Source organism: Borostomias antarcticus (genome assembly GCF_949987555.1).
Source record: "Borostomias antarcticus genome assembly, chromosome: 2".
NCBI classification, from domain to species: Eukaryota; Metazoa; Chordata; class Actinopteri; order Stomiiformes; family Stomiidae; genus Borostomias; species Borostomias antarcticus.
Genome location: NC_140235.1, coordinates 565,659 through 579,281, shown reverse-complemented (window position 1 = coordinate 579,281; position 13,623 = coordinate 565,659). Strand labels below are relative to the sequence as shown.

At 48.2% G+C, this 13,623-nt stretch overlaps 1 protein-coding gene across 1 annotated transcript in view; it reads left to right on the top strand.

Annotated features, from left to right (window-relative positions):
* LOC311329156 (heparan-alpha-glucosaminide N-acetyltransferase) overlaps nucleotides 1–13,623 on the top strand; it is a gene marked incomplete at both ends in the record, with an annotated part of 32,511 nt that overhangs the window by 6,987 nt on the left and 11,901 nt on the right. The window contains 3 exons of the mRNA XM_084461361.1: nucleotides 5,671–5,747; nucleotides 6,361–6,391; nucleotides 6,759–6,919. Of these exons, the coding sequence (XP_084317487.1) occupies nucleotides 5,671–5,747; nucleotides 6,361–6,391; nucleotides 6,759–6,919 (269 nt within the window). The remainder of the gene's footprint in view (nucleotides 1–5,670; nucleotides 5,748–6,360; nucleotides 6,392–6,758; nucleotides 6,920–13,623) is intronic.

The window sequence follows — 13,623 nt, the reverse complement described above, 5'->3', positions numbered from 1 at the left end:
TCGGGAGGGGATGTAGGGTTTGACCAGGGCCTGGAGGTAGGAGGGGGCTGTTCCTTTCATTGCCCTGTAGGTTAGCGCCAGAGTTTTAAACTGGATGCGAGCCGCTACAGGGAGCCAGTGTAGGGAACGGAGGAGGGAAGAACTTGGGGTGGTGTGGAACCCCCGTAGTCAAACTACACGGTTCCGACATCAACGCTCTCCATGTCACCTGGTAGGAGCGGCCCGTCAGGTAGGATGCAAACAGGGAGTGTGCAGATCCAGCGACGCCTTTCTCCTCGAGGGTGGAGAGGAGGATCTGGTGGTCGACCGTATCAAATGCCACTGACAGGTCTAATATACATGCTAACTGATTTTAGGCTAATCATGCTGGAGATGTACAGGCCTCAGTGAGTGTTGTATAATGCCTGATTATTGGGGTCATTCTTGGTCACATTTGTTATCCAACAGCTTTGGGCATGATTTCCGATATCTCTATGGTTTGCAGCAGCGTAGCTCTGTTGGACAGGAGTGATGTGATTTAATATGGGGTCCCTGCTGGCCTTAATTGTGGCCTCGGGGCAGACACAAAACACGCCTCTCTGGAAACAGGAAGCTGGTGTGGCTTTGACCTCCCCCGTGACAAATAATTGATGTAATAAGACCATCAACATATCAGCACACATTCACTCAGCCATAGATCTAGAGCCAAATAGAACATAGACGGCCTCCAAAAGCTTGAGTCGTATTATTTAACATCCCCATGTCTTTTTTCCATCATTCAATGCGTTGACAGGATATGACAGATTGTAGTGCTTTTTTGAAATGTTGCCTTTCCTAGTATCTCTGTTGTAACTCCAAATCCAATCATCAGGCCTTCTTCACACAAAAGTGTAGAGATTCTTAACAGATTACAGATGGCATTTTCCATAGCAGGGTGAGGGTTAGTATCTGGATATCTATCGCACGAACAGTCTCATGATGTAGTAGAACCCTGCAGTCCTCGTCAGATCTTACTGCAGCAGTGGTCTTCTGGGGTTACACATACTTGTGAGATATTGATGTTCTTATGTTGCTTCCTGTAACAGAATTCTTATACGTTGCAACATGCTTAATCAAAGTGTGACTCAGTACTCAAGATTAACGTTCCTGGACCCAATCGGGTGAGTTATGATCCATAAGTAACAACTTTCTACTGAAGACAGAAGCATCACTCATCCGCCATGATTGCTGGCACATTTCTGAACCTGGGGGGGTTTCTTCAGAGCTGAAAGGTTTTTCAGACCATTCCTCAGACATGATATACAGGGAACACAGAGACTTTGTTTGCATCTTTTAATTTTTCTAAAAGGATCTGGATTTTAATCTTGTGACAATGCTAAAAGCTGCTGCCAAGTCCAGTTCTGTTGAAGATAGCTGTGCATACGTAGATGGAAGTAACAAGCAACAGTTACAGCAGTTACAGCCTAGCATGAAAGAGCAGTGACACTTACATGAAGCAGCAGTTACACTAGCATGAAGCAGCAGTTACACTGACATGAAACAGCAGTTACACTAACATGAAACAGCAGTGACACTAACATGAAACAGAAGTTACACTAACATGAAACAGCAGTTACACTAACATGAAACAGCAGTTACACTGACATGAAGCAGCAGTTACACTGACATGAAACAGCAGTTACACTAACATGAAAGAGCAGTTACACTAACATGAAGCAGCAGTTACACTAGCATGAAGCAGCAGTTACACTAACATGAAACAGCAGTTACACTAACATGAAACAGCAGTTACACTAACATGAAACAGCAGTTACACTGACATGAAACAGCAGTTACACTAACATGAAACAGCAGTTACACTAACATGAAACAGCAGTTACACTGACATGAAGCAGCAGTTACACTAGCATGAAGCAGCAGTTACTGTTAACTAACATGCTAACATTGATATTTGTCTAACCCTGATGTTTGTTCTTGTATGAATGATGAACCTCGTATGTTTACAGTGTTTTTATGATTGACTGGTGCCTTCTTGGCCAGGTCACCCTTGTAAAAGAGACCATGCGTCTCAATGGGTCTATCTGGTCAAATAAAGGGTCACTCAGGTGCAGAATACCAGGTGGCTGAGTAAAACCACACACACATCATAATACATGATCTAGAATGTCTTCAGTACCAACGTTATGGACTAAAGACCAGTGATTCTGAAGAGCACTGGCATTTGGCAAGAGTAAAAAGTACCTTGGCATTTCTGCTCAAGCACCGGACGTTTGTTATGACTAGATTGGGTTTCCATGTACTTGATGTGGCTAGCGATAATGTAATAATGTAACTCAATACTCAATAGTGATTGAGTGTAACTATCCATTTGCGACAGGGGAGTGTATTGAACGCATAGCCTAATTGCTGATGCATGTAAAGAGATCAGAACCAAAGAAATGCAGTAATTCAGAAGCATCTATCAGTCATGAAGTTGCTATTATTGTTTTAGTATAAGACATATGTCATGGTTTAGAAAGTTTTAGTAAAAGCATTTGATAGTTAAACAGTTTCACTATGGAAGGGTATTCTGTAATATCTGAACTACATGGAGAGCTAAGGAGGATTGATGAGGTGTCACATAATACGATGATTTCTTGAATTCAAAATGATCTAATTAAGTCCTCTTTTTTGTAAAACTCAGAATCAGGGGGCTATTTCATATGGGACTTGCATTGATCATTTGATCTGCCTGAAATTGTGTTCTTTTAAATGCAGCCCTATACAAAATATTGGCAACTAGAAATGCTCAGAGAGCACAGACCTCCGCCCCTGCATGCATGTTGTGTCTCTGACTCTGTCAGTGTGGTGCACTCCGTGCTCTCCCCCCTCACACCCCAGTCCAAACCCTGTGTCTCTAGCACCCCCACACAGGGAGCTCCCCCCTCACACCCCAGTCCAACCCCCATGTCTCTAGCACCCCCACACAGGGAGCTCCCCCCACACACCCCAGTCCAAACCCCGTGTCTCTAGCACCCCCACACAGGGAGCTGCCCCCTCACACCCCAGTCCAAACCCCATGTCTCTAGCACCCCCACACAGGGAGCTCCCCCCACACACCCCAGTCCAAACCCCGTGTCTCTAGCACCCCCACACAGGGAGCTGCCCCCTCACACCCCAGTCCAAACCCCGTGTCTCTAGCACCCCCACACAGGGAGCTGGCTTCGTTCTAAGTTTTGTTTTCGTTGATCCGGCCCGTGATTTGGCCCATGATTCGGATCTGCTCCAAAATCATATGGGTTCTAAGGTGACCCATGATACACCCCTTCACCAAGTTTCATAAAAAATGGTTCGGTAGTTTTTGTGTAATCATAATCCTAAAAATGAATGGATGTGAATGGGCAGTCGGGCTGTATTTGGGCAGCCCATGGACCCGAACCGTGTGTCAGATCTGCTCCAAAATTGAATGAGTTCTAAGATGGACCATGTTACACCCGTCCACCAAGTTTTGTGAAAATCGGTCCAGTAGTTTTTGCGTAATCCTGCTAACAAACGCACACACGCCATACCACGCTCTCCCTGGGGTAGAGGTAATAAGTTGCTTTACTGGAGCTGGTACTGCAGTAATCTGCTCAGGGTGATACCAGCTGAGCACAGGGTGATACCAGCTGAGCACAGGGTGATACCAGCTGAGCACAGGGTGATACCAGCTGAGCACACTGGGTGATACCAGCTGAGCACACTGGGTGATACCAGCTGAGCACACAGGGTGATACCAGCTGAGCACACTGGGTGATACCAGTTGAGCACAGGGTGATACCAGCTGAGCACACTGGGTGATACCAGCTGAGCACACAGGGTGATACCAGCTGAGCACACTGGGTGATACCAGCTGAGCACACTGGGTGATACCAGCTGAGCACAGGGTGATACCAGCTGAGCACACAGAGTGATACCAGCTGAGCACAGGGTGATACCCGCTGAGCACAGGGTGATACCAGCTGAGCACAGGGTGATACCAGCTGAGCACACAGGGTGATACCAGCTGAGCACAGGGTGATACCCGCTGAGCACAGGGTGATACCAGCTGAGCACACTGGGTGATACCAGCTGAGCACAGGGTGATACCAGCTGAGCACACAGAGTGATACCAGCTGAGCACACAGGGTGATACCAGCTGAGCACACTGGGTGATACCAGCTGAGCACAGGGTGATACCAGCTGAGCACACTGGGTGATACCAGCTGAGCACAGGGTGATACCAGCTGAGCACACAGGGTGATACCAGCTGAGCACAAGGTGATACCAGCTGAGCACTCAGGGTGATACCAGCTGAGCACACAGGGTGATACCAGCTGAGCACACAGTCACTGCAGATACAGTCAATACAGATTCACCTTTCTCTTCACTCCTCTCCCATGACCCCTGCATGGCGTTGTCCATGTGTGTGCGTAATCGCTCTTATCTACACAATCTACTGTACAGTGTGCCTGTGTGTGTGCCCGTGTGTGTGTGTGTGTGTGTGTGTGTGCGTGTGTGTGTGTGTGTGTGTGTGTGTGTGTGTGTGTGTGTGTGTGTGCCCGTGTGTGTGTGTGTGTGTGTGTGTGTGTGTGTGTGCACGTAATAATCCTTCTAAGAAGATGTGGCTGATTGAGATCTTGTATCAGCAGGTTAGGGGTGGAGGAGCAGTAATGGCCGCCTGGTGCAGCTCTTAATTCAATCAGCCCAGAAGAACCTGGCGGGACTGAGGGAGAGACAGCACCTTATCAGACCACGCCTTCTAGGAGGCTCATCTCCTGAAGGTCCTTAAAGACCCTCCAATATTTTACTCTTATTAAATAGTGTACGTTTTACTGCTCATGAATGCAACATAAGAATGTGGCAAGGCAAGTTTATATGTAGCACATTTCAGCAACAAGGTAATTCAAAATGCTTTACATGAGACATTCAAATAATCAAGACAAAGTGCAACACATAAAAGGTCATATAAAGCGAAATGCAAAAAATGACATTTAAATCAAAATGCAGGAATAAAAGTTACAATGCAGTGTATGAATGAATAATTATTTGATTTAGCAGCAGAAAGAAAAGTCTTCAGTCTGGAGGTGTGAGTGTGTATTTCTAGCCGATGAAAGGAGAGGAAGTAGCCGAAGCGATCAGTAAACCTCTTCTCTGATACCTCCAGGCCTCTGAGCCGTCAGAGCGGTCGAACCCAACCCCACGTTCTCCTGCACGTGCCTCAAACAGCGCCTGGGTACGCAGCTCATTCAGGGCGGGACTCCATCTCAGGAGCTGCTGCAACGCTGAGGAATAAGGGAATCATAACTTAGACGGCCGACGTGTTTAGTCAGCACTCCTGCATGAGGAGATCCAGAGGACAAGTGTTCATTTCCTGAGTGATTCATAATGCTGAGATGGCATTACCTCGTGTTTGCTGTGTGACTGGAGGTGCAGCATGGCTGCCTCCTGTAGCCCGTTCATCTCAGACTCACAACGTCTGGATTAGAGACAGGGGATTGAAAAGGGAATGGAACCAATACAATTCAGGTCATTTTGCTCAATATTTTCTGGTGATAACAACCAATATCTAGAAACAGATGTGACCAACCTTCACTCACTTATTGACCCCATGTTTCTTTAACCAGAGTTAAATATGAAGAAAGAGCCGATCTAAAGAGCGTTTTGCGTCGCATGTCTCATGATGTGTTCTAGGTTCTCCCTGACGGCCATGGTGTTTGTGAACTACGGCGGAGGAGGGTACTGGTTCTTCCAGCACGCACCGTGGAACGGTTAAGTATCAGACGTCCCACTGGGGACCACGCTGGAGGGGACAGAAAGGCAGATCAAGGCCAGCTGTGACTCCATGTTGTTCAGGGCAGAACATCTGAAGTCCCTGTAATGGTTCTCCTACTGGCATTAGCACTGGTAAATACAGGCTCCGACCAAGCAGATGGATGTGATTTCATCCCTATCTGGGCCGTATCTGGGCCGTATCTGGGCCGTATCTGAGCCGTATCTGAGTCTCCTCCAGCGCTGTAGATCTATAGACCATTAATAAACCAGGGAAATGGGGGGAGGGTTAGTCGCCCAGTTTAATGGTGACTGTTCTCCACCGCTATTTAAAGATGAACTCAATTTAGGCTTTATAATAGCCTCTTCATCACATCAACAGAACTGTATTGATTTCAGAAGGTAGGTTGATGGATTCTGATATTACTACAAGGCCGCTACTGTCATGGAGGTGGACGTTTATAAATCACTCACCATTCGAAATCGAACTGTAATATGAAAAACCGCATTTTATGAGCATTGAATAGATTGTTATGAATCACCCAGGTTGTGTGCTTTCTGGATGTCTGTCTTTCTTTCTGTCTGGCTTGAAGACATGTCTTCATGTTGCAGGTCTCACTGTAGCAGATCTCGTGATGCCTTGGTAGGTTTGTGTTTCTTTATTATTGCTGCACAATATCTGTCACTGCAATCATAACATAAATGAACTTCCACTGCATTCTGTATCTGTGTATATGACCCCCCTGCTGGGGGAAAAAGGCACTGTGCTGGACCCCTCGATGACAGCCAATCACCATGAGTCATTGAGCCAGTCTTGTGATGTGTTTCCTGCAGGATTGTGATGTGTTTCCTGCAGGTTTGTGATGTGTTTCCTGCAGGTTAGTGATGCGTTTCCTGCAGGTTAGTGATGTGTTTCCTGCAGGTTAGTGATGTGTTTCCTGCAGGTTTGTGATGCGTTTCCTGCAGGTTTGTGATGTGTTTCCTGCAGGTTAGTGATGTGTTTCCTGCAGGTTTGTGTTCATCATGGGGACCTCTGTGGTGCTGGCCTTCTCCTCCATGCAGAGAAGAGGAGTGACTCGCCTGCAGCTGCTGCGCAAACTCACCTGGAGAACCGTTCTGCTCACGACTATCGGGTTCTGCTTCCTCAACTACTCCCCCAGGGACGGGCCGTGTGGGTACCGCACACACCGCCTCAAACGCAACTAGAAATGCTGCTCAGAGAGCTCAGACCTCCGCCCCTGAATGCATTTTGTGGCCCTGTGCCAAAATGGAATGGGTTCTAAATTGGCCCAGTCTGGTAGTTTGTGTGTAATCCTAGTCCAGAACATGAATGGAGGTGAATGGGCGTCCAGGCCGTGTTTGGGCGGCTCCTGATTCACTGGGGTGGAGGTATAAATGACCGGAGGTGAATGGGTGGCTGTATTTGGCTCTGTGGCGCCCACCTCGGGTCCCAGCTAGCGGTGCACCCCCCTCACACCCCAGTCTAAACCCTGTGTCTCTAGCACCCCCACACAGAGAGGTGGCTTCATTCTAAGTTTGTTTTCATTCATGGATCCGACCCGTGATTCGGATCTGTTCCAAAATGTAATGGGTTCTAAGGTGTCCCATGATGCACCCCTCCACCGAGTTTCATAAAAAATCAGTTTGGTAGTTTTTGTGTAATCATAATTTAAAAAATGAATGGAGATGAATGGCCAGTCCGGCTGTTTTTGGGCGCCCCGTGATTAAAATCCACTCCAAAATTTAATGGGTTCTAAATTGGACCATGCTGCACCTTTCCACCGAGTTTCGTGAAAATCGGTCCAGTAGTTTTTCCGTAATCCTGCTAAAAATCACACACACACACACACACACACACACACACACGCACGCCCCTGAAAACATAACCTCTCGCCCTGCGCTGTCGTTGGGGCGGAGGTAACTAGGAAGGTTCTGGGAGAACACAGATCTCTGCCCATGAATGCATTTTGTCAGTATGTGCAGTTGTTGAATGTGTAAGTGGACAAAATCAACAGAGAGTGATTGAGAGATAAGAAAGCAGCAAGGTCTCTCTCCCTCTCTCTTTCTCTCTCTCTCTCTCTCCCTCTCTCTCTCTCTCCCTCTCTCTCTCTCCCTCTCTCTGGTCTCTCTCTCTCCCCCTCTCTCTCTCCCTCTCTCTCCCTCTCTCTCCCTCTCTCTGGTCTCTCTCTCTCTTCTCCCTCTCTCTCTCTCTCTCTCTCTCTCTTCTCCCTCTCTCTCTCTCTCTCCCTCTCTCTCCCTCTCTCTCTCCCTCTCTCTCTCTCCCTCTCTCTCTCTCTCCCTCCCTCTCTCTCTCCCTCTCTCTCTCTCCCTCTCTCTCTCTCTCTTCTCTCTCCCTCTCTCCCTCTCTCTCTCTCCCTCTCTCTCTCTCTCTCTCTGGTCTCTCCCTCTCCCTCTCTCTCTCTCCCTCTCTCTCTCTCTTCTCTCTCTCTCTCTCTCTCTCTCCCTCCCTCTCTTTCTCCCCAGGCTACCAGGGCCCATTTAAATGGTAAATGGACTGCACTTATATTGCGCTTTTATCCAAAGTGCTTTACAATGGCCTCTTCTTCACTCATTCACACACACATTCACACACCAATGGCAGCAGCTGCCATGCAAGGTGCTAGCCTGCTAACTGGGAGCAGTTTGGGGCTCAGTGTCTTGACCAAGGACACTTCGACATGTGGACAGGAGGAGGCGGGATTCGAACCGCCGGGACGACCTACTACCACTGAGCCACAGCCGGCCCATGTTTATCATAATAATAATACCTCAATAACAGATACATTATTTACAAAATATATAAGAAACACAAAACACAATCACTAATAATATTCAAGAAAAATACATAATTGAGTCTGTTTCCATTCCCTAACCTTGAACTCTGACCTTGCTGGTGTGAAGGCAGCATCCTACCAAGGAGCTGGAGTTCCCATTGCTCTCAGCTCCGATCTCCTCGCCTAATAGTAATAAGTTGATACATCTCATGTAGGTAGATTCGTTCATATTATTTGTGTCCATACCTGTACAGCTGTGAGCAGTGGTGGTTGGCGGGAAGTATTATAACTCCTATGTAGTCCAATGAAAAATAGAAAAGTATGAAGTTACTAAAATCATTCTGGGTTTTTGCTGTGGAATTTATCAACTGATCAGATGTCAAAACAAAATGCCTCCCTGCTCATCCAGGCATTTCAGCCGTTGGGGAAACGATTCGCTCAAAGTCTTGTTTTGCGAGCAGGACATGTTTGGTATTAGTCATAGTCAAAGTCACTTTTATTTAAACACGCACCAAGCGTTTAGCGCGCCCTGGGCGCAGACTCTAAAGAACAGAAACACATGAAGGTGACATATCAAGACGAGAACAGGGGACCTTCCAGAGTCTCTTGTTGTTGGATCTGAGCGACTCACGCTGGAGGAATAGTCCAACAGTTCTGTGATGTAAAGACAAACATGAGAGTCTTGAATTCACTCTCAACCTGACTGGGATTGCTGCATTTGTTAGGTCAAGAGCTTAATGCCAGTCCAAACCTCCTGTCCCTAGTGCCCCCCCCCCCCCCCAGTCCAAACCTCCTGTCCCTAGTGCCCCCCCCCAGTCCAAACCTCCTGTCCCTACTGCCCCCCCCCCCCCCCAGTCCAAACCTCCTGTCCCTAGTGCCCCCCCCCAGTCCAAACCTCCTGTCCCTACTGCCCCCCCCCCCCAGTCCAAACCTCCTGTCCCTAGCGCCCCCCCCCCCCAGTCCAAACCTCCTGTCCCTAGTGCCCCCCCCCCCCCCAGTCCAAACCTCCTGTCACTACTGCCCCCCCCCCCCCCCCCCCAGTCCAAACCTCCTGTCACTACTGCCCCCCCCCCCCCCCAGTCCAAACCTCCTGTCACTACTGCCCCCCCCCCCCTCCAGTCCAAACCTCCTGTCCCTAGTGCCCCCCCCTCCAGTCCAAACCTCCTGTCCCTAGTGCCCCCCCCCCCCCCAGTCCAAACCTCCTGTCACTACTGCCCCCCCCCCCCCCCCCCCAGTCCAAACCTCCTGTCACTACTGCCCCCCCCCCCCCCCAGTCCAAACCTCCTGTCACTACTGCCCCCCCCCCCCTCCAGTCCAAACCTCCTGTCCCTAGTGCCCCCCCCCCCAGTCCAAACCTCCTGTCCCTACTGCCCCCCCCCCAGTCCAAACCTCCTGTCCCTAGTGCCCCCCCCCCCCCCCCAGTCCAAACCTCCTGTCCCTACTGCCCCCCCCCCCCAGTCCAAACCTCCTGTCCCTAGTGTCCCCCCCCAGTCCAAATAAATAATATATATATATATACTACATTGAAACAACATAAAACAATAATAATGCGATGGTTATCACAATGTTTACATCTATTAACGAAGAAAAAATTACATTTGTGGATTTCCTTTTTTCGGTCGGTGGCCGCCGCCATCTTGTCGACAGATTTTTGAGAGGAGATTTGCAAAGCATTCTGGGTAGCCCTCGTTCTGAAGTGTGGGTCCCGAAAATCTCAGTTTCAAGGGCTATCTATCCCTCACACTTCGCCCTAACCCTAGACGGAGGGAGAATTGGGACCCCCCTAGCCCTAATGTGAACGCGCATTTTCCCAGGGTTAGGGCCAAGCGCTAGGGCCAAGGGGGGAATTGGGATTGGGCGTTAACCACACATGCGACCAAATATTACTCAGCACGGACATTAACATAGACTCTCGTTTTACTGAACAAGCAGAAGGTTGGGTCAATTTCTGGGTTGAATCTGAAGGGAGTTATTTCACCATCATCTTGTTTTCCATGGCCTTTATTCATGTGACTATTGCAGACAAACGGGTGACGTTACTGCAGGCTGCTATTAGATCTGCTCTTATCCACTGGGCACTGATAGCAGGGTTCTCCAACATCAACCACTCCCATTACTCAAACATTTAGCCTGAGAGACCAGGAGAGTAAGGCAGGGTGGACTGAACACCAGTCTGTGATGAGGTCAGTCTGTGATGAGGTCAGTCTGTGATGAAGACCAGTCTGTTATGAGGTCAGTCTGTGATGAAGTCATTCTGTGATGAGGTCAGTCTGTTATGAGGTCAGTCTGTGATGAAGTCATTCTGTGATGAGGTCAGTCTGTGATGAAGTCAGTCTGTGATGAGGTCAGTCTGTGATGAGGTCAGTCTGTGATGAAGACCAGTCTGTTATGAGGTCAGTCTGTGATGAAGTCATTCTGTTATGAGGTCAGTCTGTGATGAGGTCTGTCTGTGATGAGGTCAGTCTGTGATGAGGTCTGTCTGTGATGAGGTCAGTCTGTGATGAGGTCAGTCTGTGGTGAGGTCAGTCTGTGATGAAGACTAGTCTGTGATGAGGTCAGTCTGTGATGAGGTCAGTCTGTGATGAAGACCAGTCTGTGATGAGGTCAGTCTGTGATGAGGTCAGTCTGATGAGGTCAGTCTGTGATGAGGTCAGTCTGTGGTGAAGACCAGTCTGTGATAAGGTCAGTCTGTGGTGAAGTCAGTCTGTGATGAGGTCAGTCTGTGATGAGGTCAGTCTGTGCGCAGAGGCAGGGCGTCAGGCTAGCGGCTGCCACGGAAGTGACAGGGTTAACTGAGGGAAAGGGTCAGTAAAGCCTGGAGTTTGCCCGTCCAGCGAGGGCCTTAGCAGGCGCCCTTCACACATTAGCAGCCCCAGAGCTAATGGACCTTTCTGGGTGGATGTCTCTGTAACCCAGTTAACAAATATATTGTTATTCGGTGCCATCGCACAATCCACCATCAGGGGACGTTTAACACGGGCGGACTGAGCAAAAACAACCTCTGCTGTAATGGACAATTACAGCAGATAGAGTTACACAGGCCAGCTGACTGGAGGGGCACACTCTCATAATGGGGTGACGACTTTTACCATAAACCGCTGGTTGGTCCGAATCCTCTCAGGACGTCCTCGGCACCTCCACCCCGGTGTTTGATCTAATCAGGGACGCGAGGACATTGTCCTCTTCCTCATGTTGAACAAAGCTGGTTTACAGAACAAAGAGCTGCCCCTTTGACGCCTGCTTAGATTCTTGTGAAAAATGATCAATGTTGTGTCAGAAAATGAATAATCCTGAGCAGTTCAGCTGTTGTAAGAGGCTTCCAGGCAATGGCTCATCTCATGGATCTCTGTAATTCATCCATGTTTCTACTGTAATTTCATCATGAAGATGATATTACTCTATACCGTATTCTGTGGTTCTGTTCACTGCTTGTTTGGAATCCATTTCACTGTGTTGAAAGTGCTCAGAATTCACGCTGGGGAATAATACACTGCTGCCACTACGGCTTATTTTGAAGGAGCATTTGTGGATTTGTGTATTTTGAACTTTATAATGATGAATGGTTTGAGATATGGAGAGAAGACAGTAAATACTAGAGGTGTAACCGGCAGGCCTCGCAAACACCGCCATCAGTCACCGAGAGAGCTTCCGCTTTCCTGTGAAAAGAGACGTTTCCTCCCCTCATTGGATTTGTCAGGATCAATGATCAGAATTATATTGTTTTTTACAGCACTCAAAGGGCTTTTCAATTAACTAATGTGCAGATTACCATCAATCTCTCAACCCAAGGCTATTCCCAGCCTCCCTAATTTGTGGCGACCAGGAGATAACGGAGTGTCTTTGATTGGCTTTCTGACACGCACCTCCTCCACCTCCGAAGACGGACAACTTCCTCCCATCTCCTCCCCGGACGCAGACTCATCCTCCCTCAGGGAACAGGGTTCCTGCGCTCTCACAGCGGCCCTGATGGCTGATTGATACCATCTATTTCCTGTACGATTATTGGCCCATGTCAACTGAAATAGTTTCAGTTTGAGAATGACTCGATTTCATTTAGTCATTATACATGTAGCCATGCTAGTATATTCATTATGGGTATGCAGCTATGTCCTGGGAGCCCAGACACGCACACGCATACATGACCAGTATGATCACAGGCCTGTGGGAGGGGCCACGCTCAGCGCCTGTGTTGCTTGTGTTACGCTGATTGTCCTGACTGTGTTGACTGTGTTGATTGTCCTGACAGTGTTGACTGTGTTGATTGTCCTGACTGTTGACTGTGTTGATTGTCCTGACAGTGTTGACTGTGTTGATTGTCCTGACTGTTGACTGTGTTGATTGTCCTGTGTTGACGGTGTTGACTGTGTTGATTGTCCTGACAGTGTTGACTGTGTTGATTGTCCTGTGTTGACGGTGTTGATTGTCCTGTGTTGACGGTGGTGACTGTCCTGTGTTGACTGTGTTGATTGTCCTGACAGTGTTGACTGTGTTGATTGTCCTGACAGTGTTGACTGTGTTGATTGTCCTGTGTTGACGCGTTGACTGTCCTGTGTTGACTGTGTTGATTGTCCTGTGTTGACGCATTGACTGTCCTATGTTGACTGTGTTGATTGTTTTGACAGTGTTGACTGTGTTGATTGTCCTGATTGTGTTGATTATGTTGACGGTGTTGACTGTCCTGAGTTGACTGTGTTGATTGTCCTGACAGTGTTGACTGTGTTGACGCGTTGACTGTCCTGTGTTGACTGTGTTGATTGTCCTGACAGTGTTGACTGTGTTGATTGTCCTGACAGTGTTGACTGTGTTGATTGTCCTGACAGTGTTGACTGTGTTGATTGTCCTGACAGTGTTGACTGTGTTGATTGTCCTGACAGTGTTGACGGTATTGACTGGCCTGTGTTGATGGTGTTGTTTGTCCTGATTGTGTTGACGGTGTTGTCTGTCCTGTGTTTACAGTGTTGATTGTGCTGACTGTGTTGACGGTGTTGATTATCCTGCGTTTACGGTGTTGACTGTGTTGATTGTCCTGTGTTGATTGTGTTGACTGTGTTGACTGTTCTGTGTTGACGGTGTTGATTGTCCTGACGGTGTTGACTGTCCT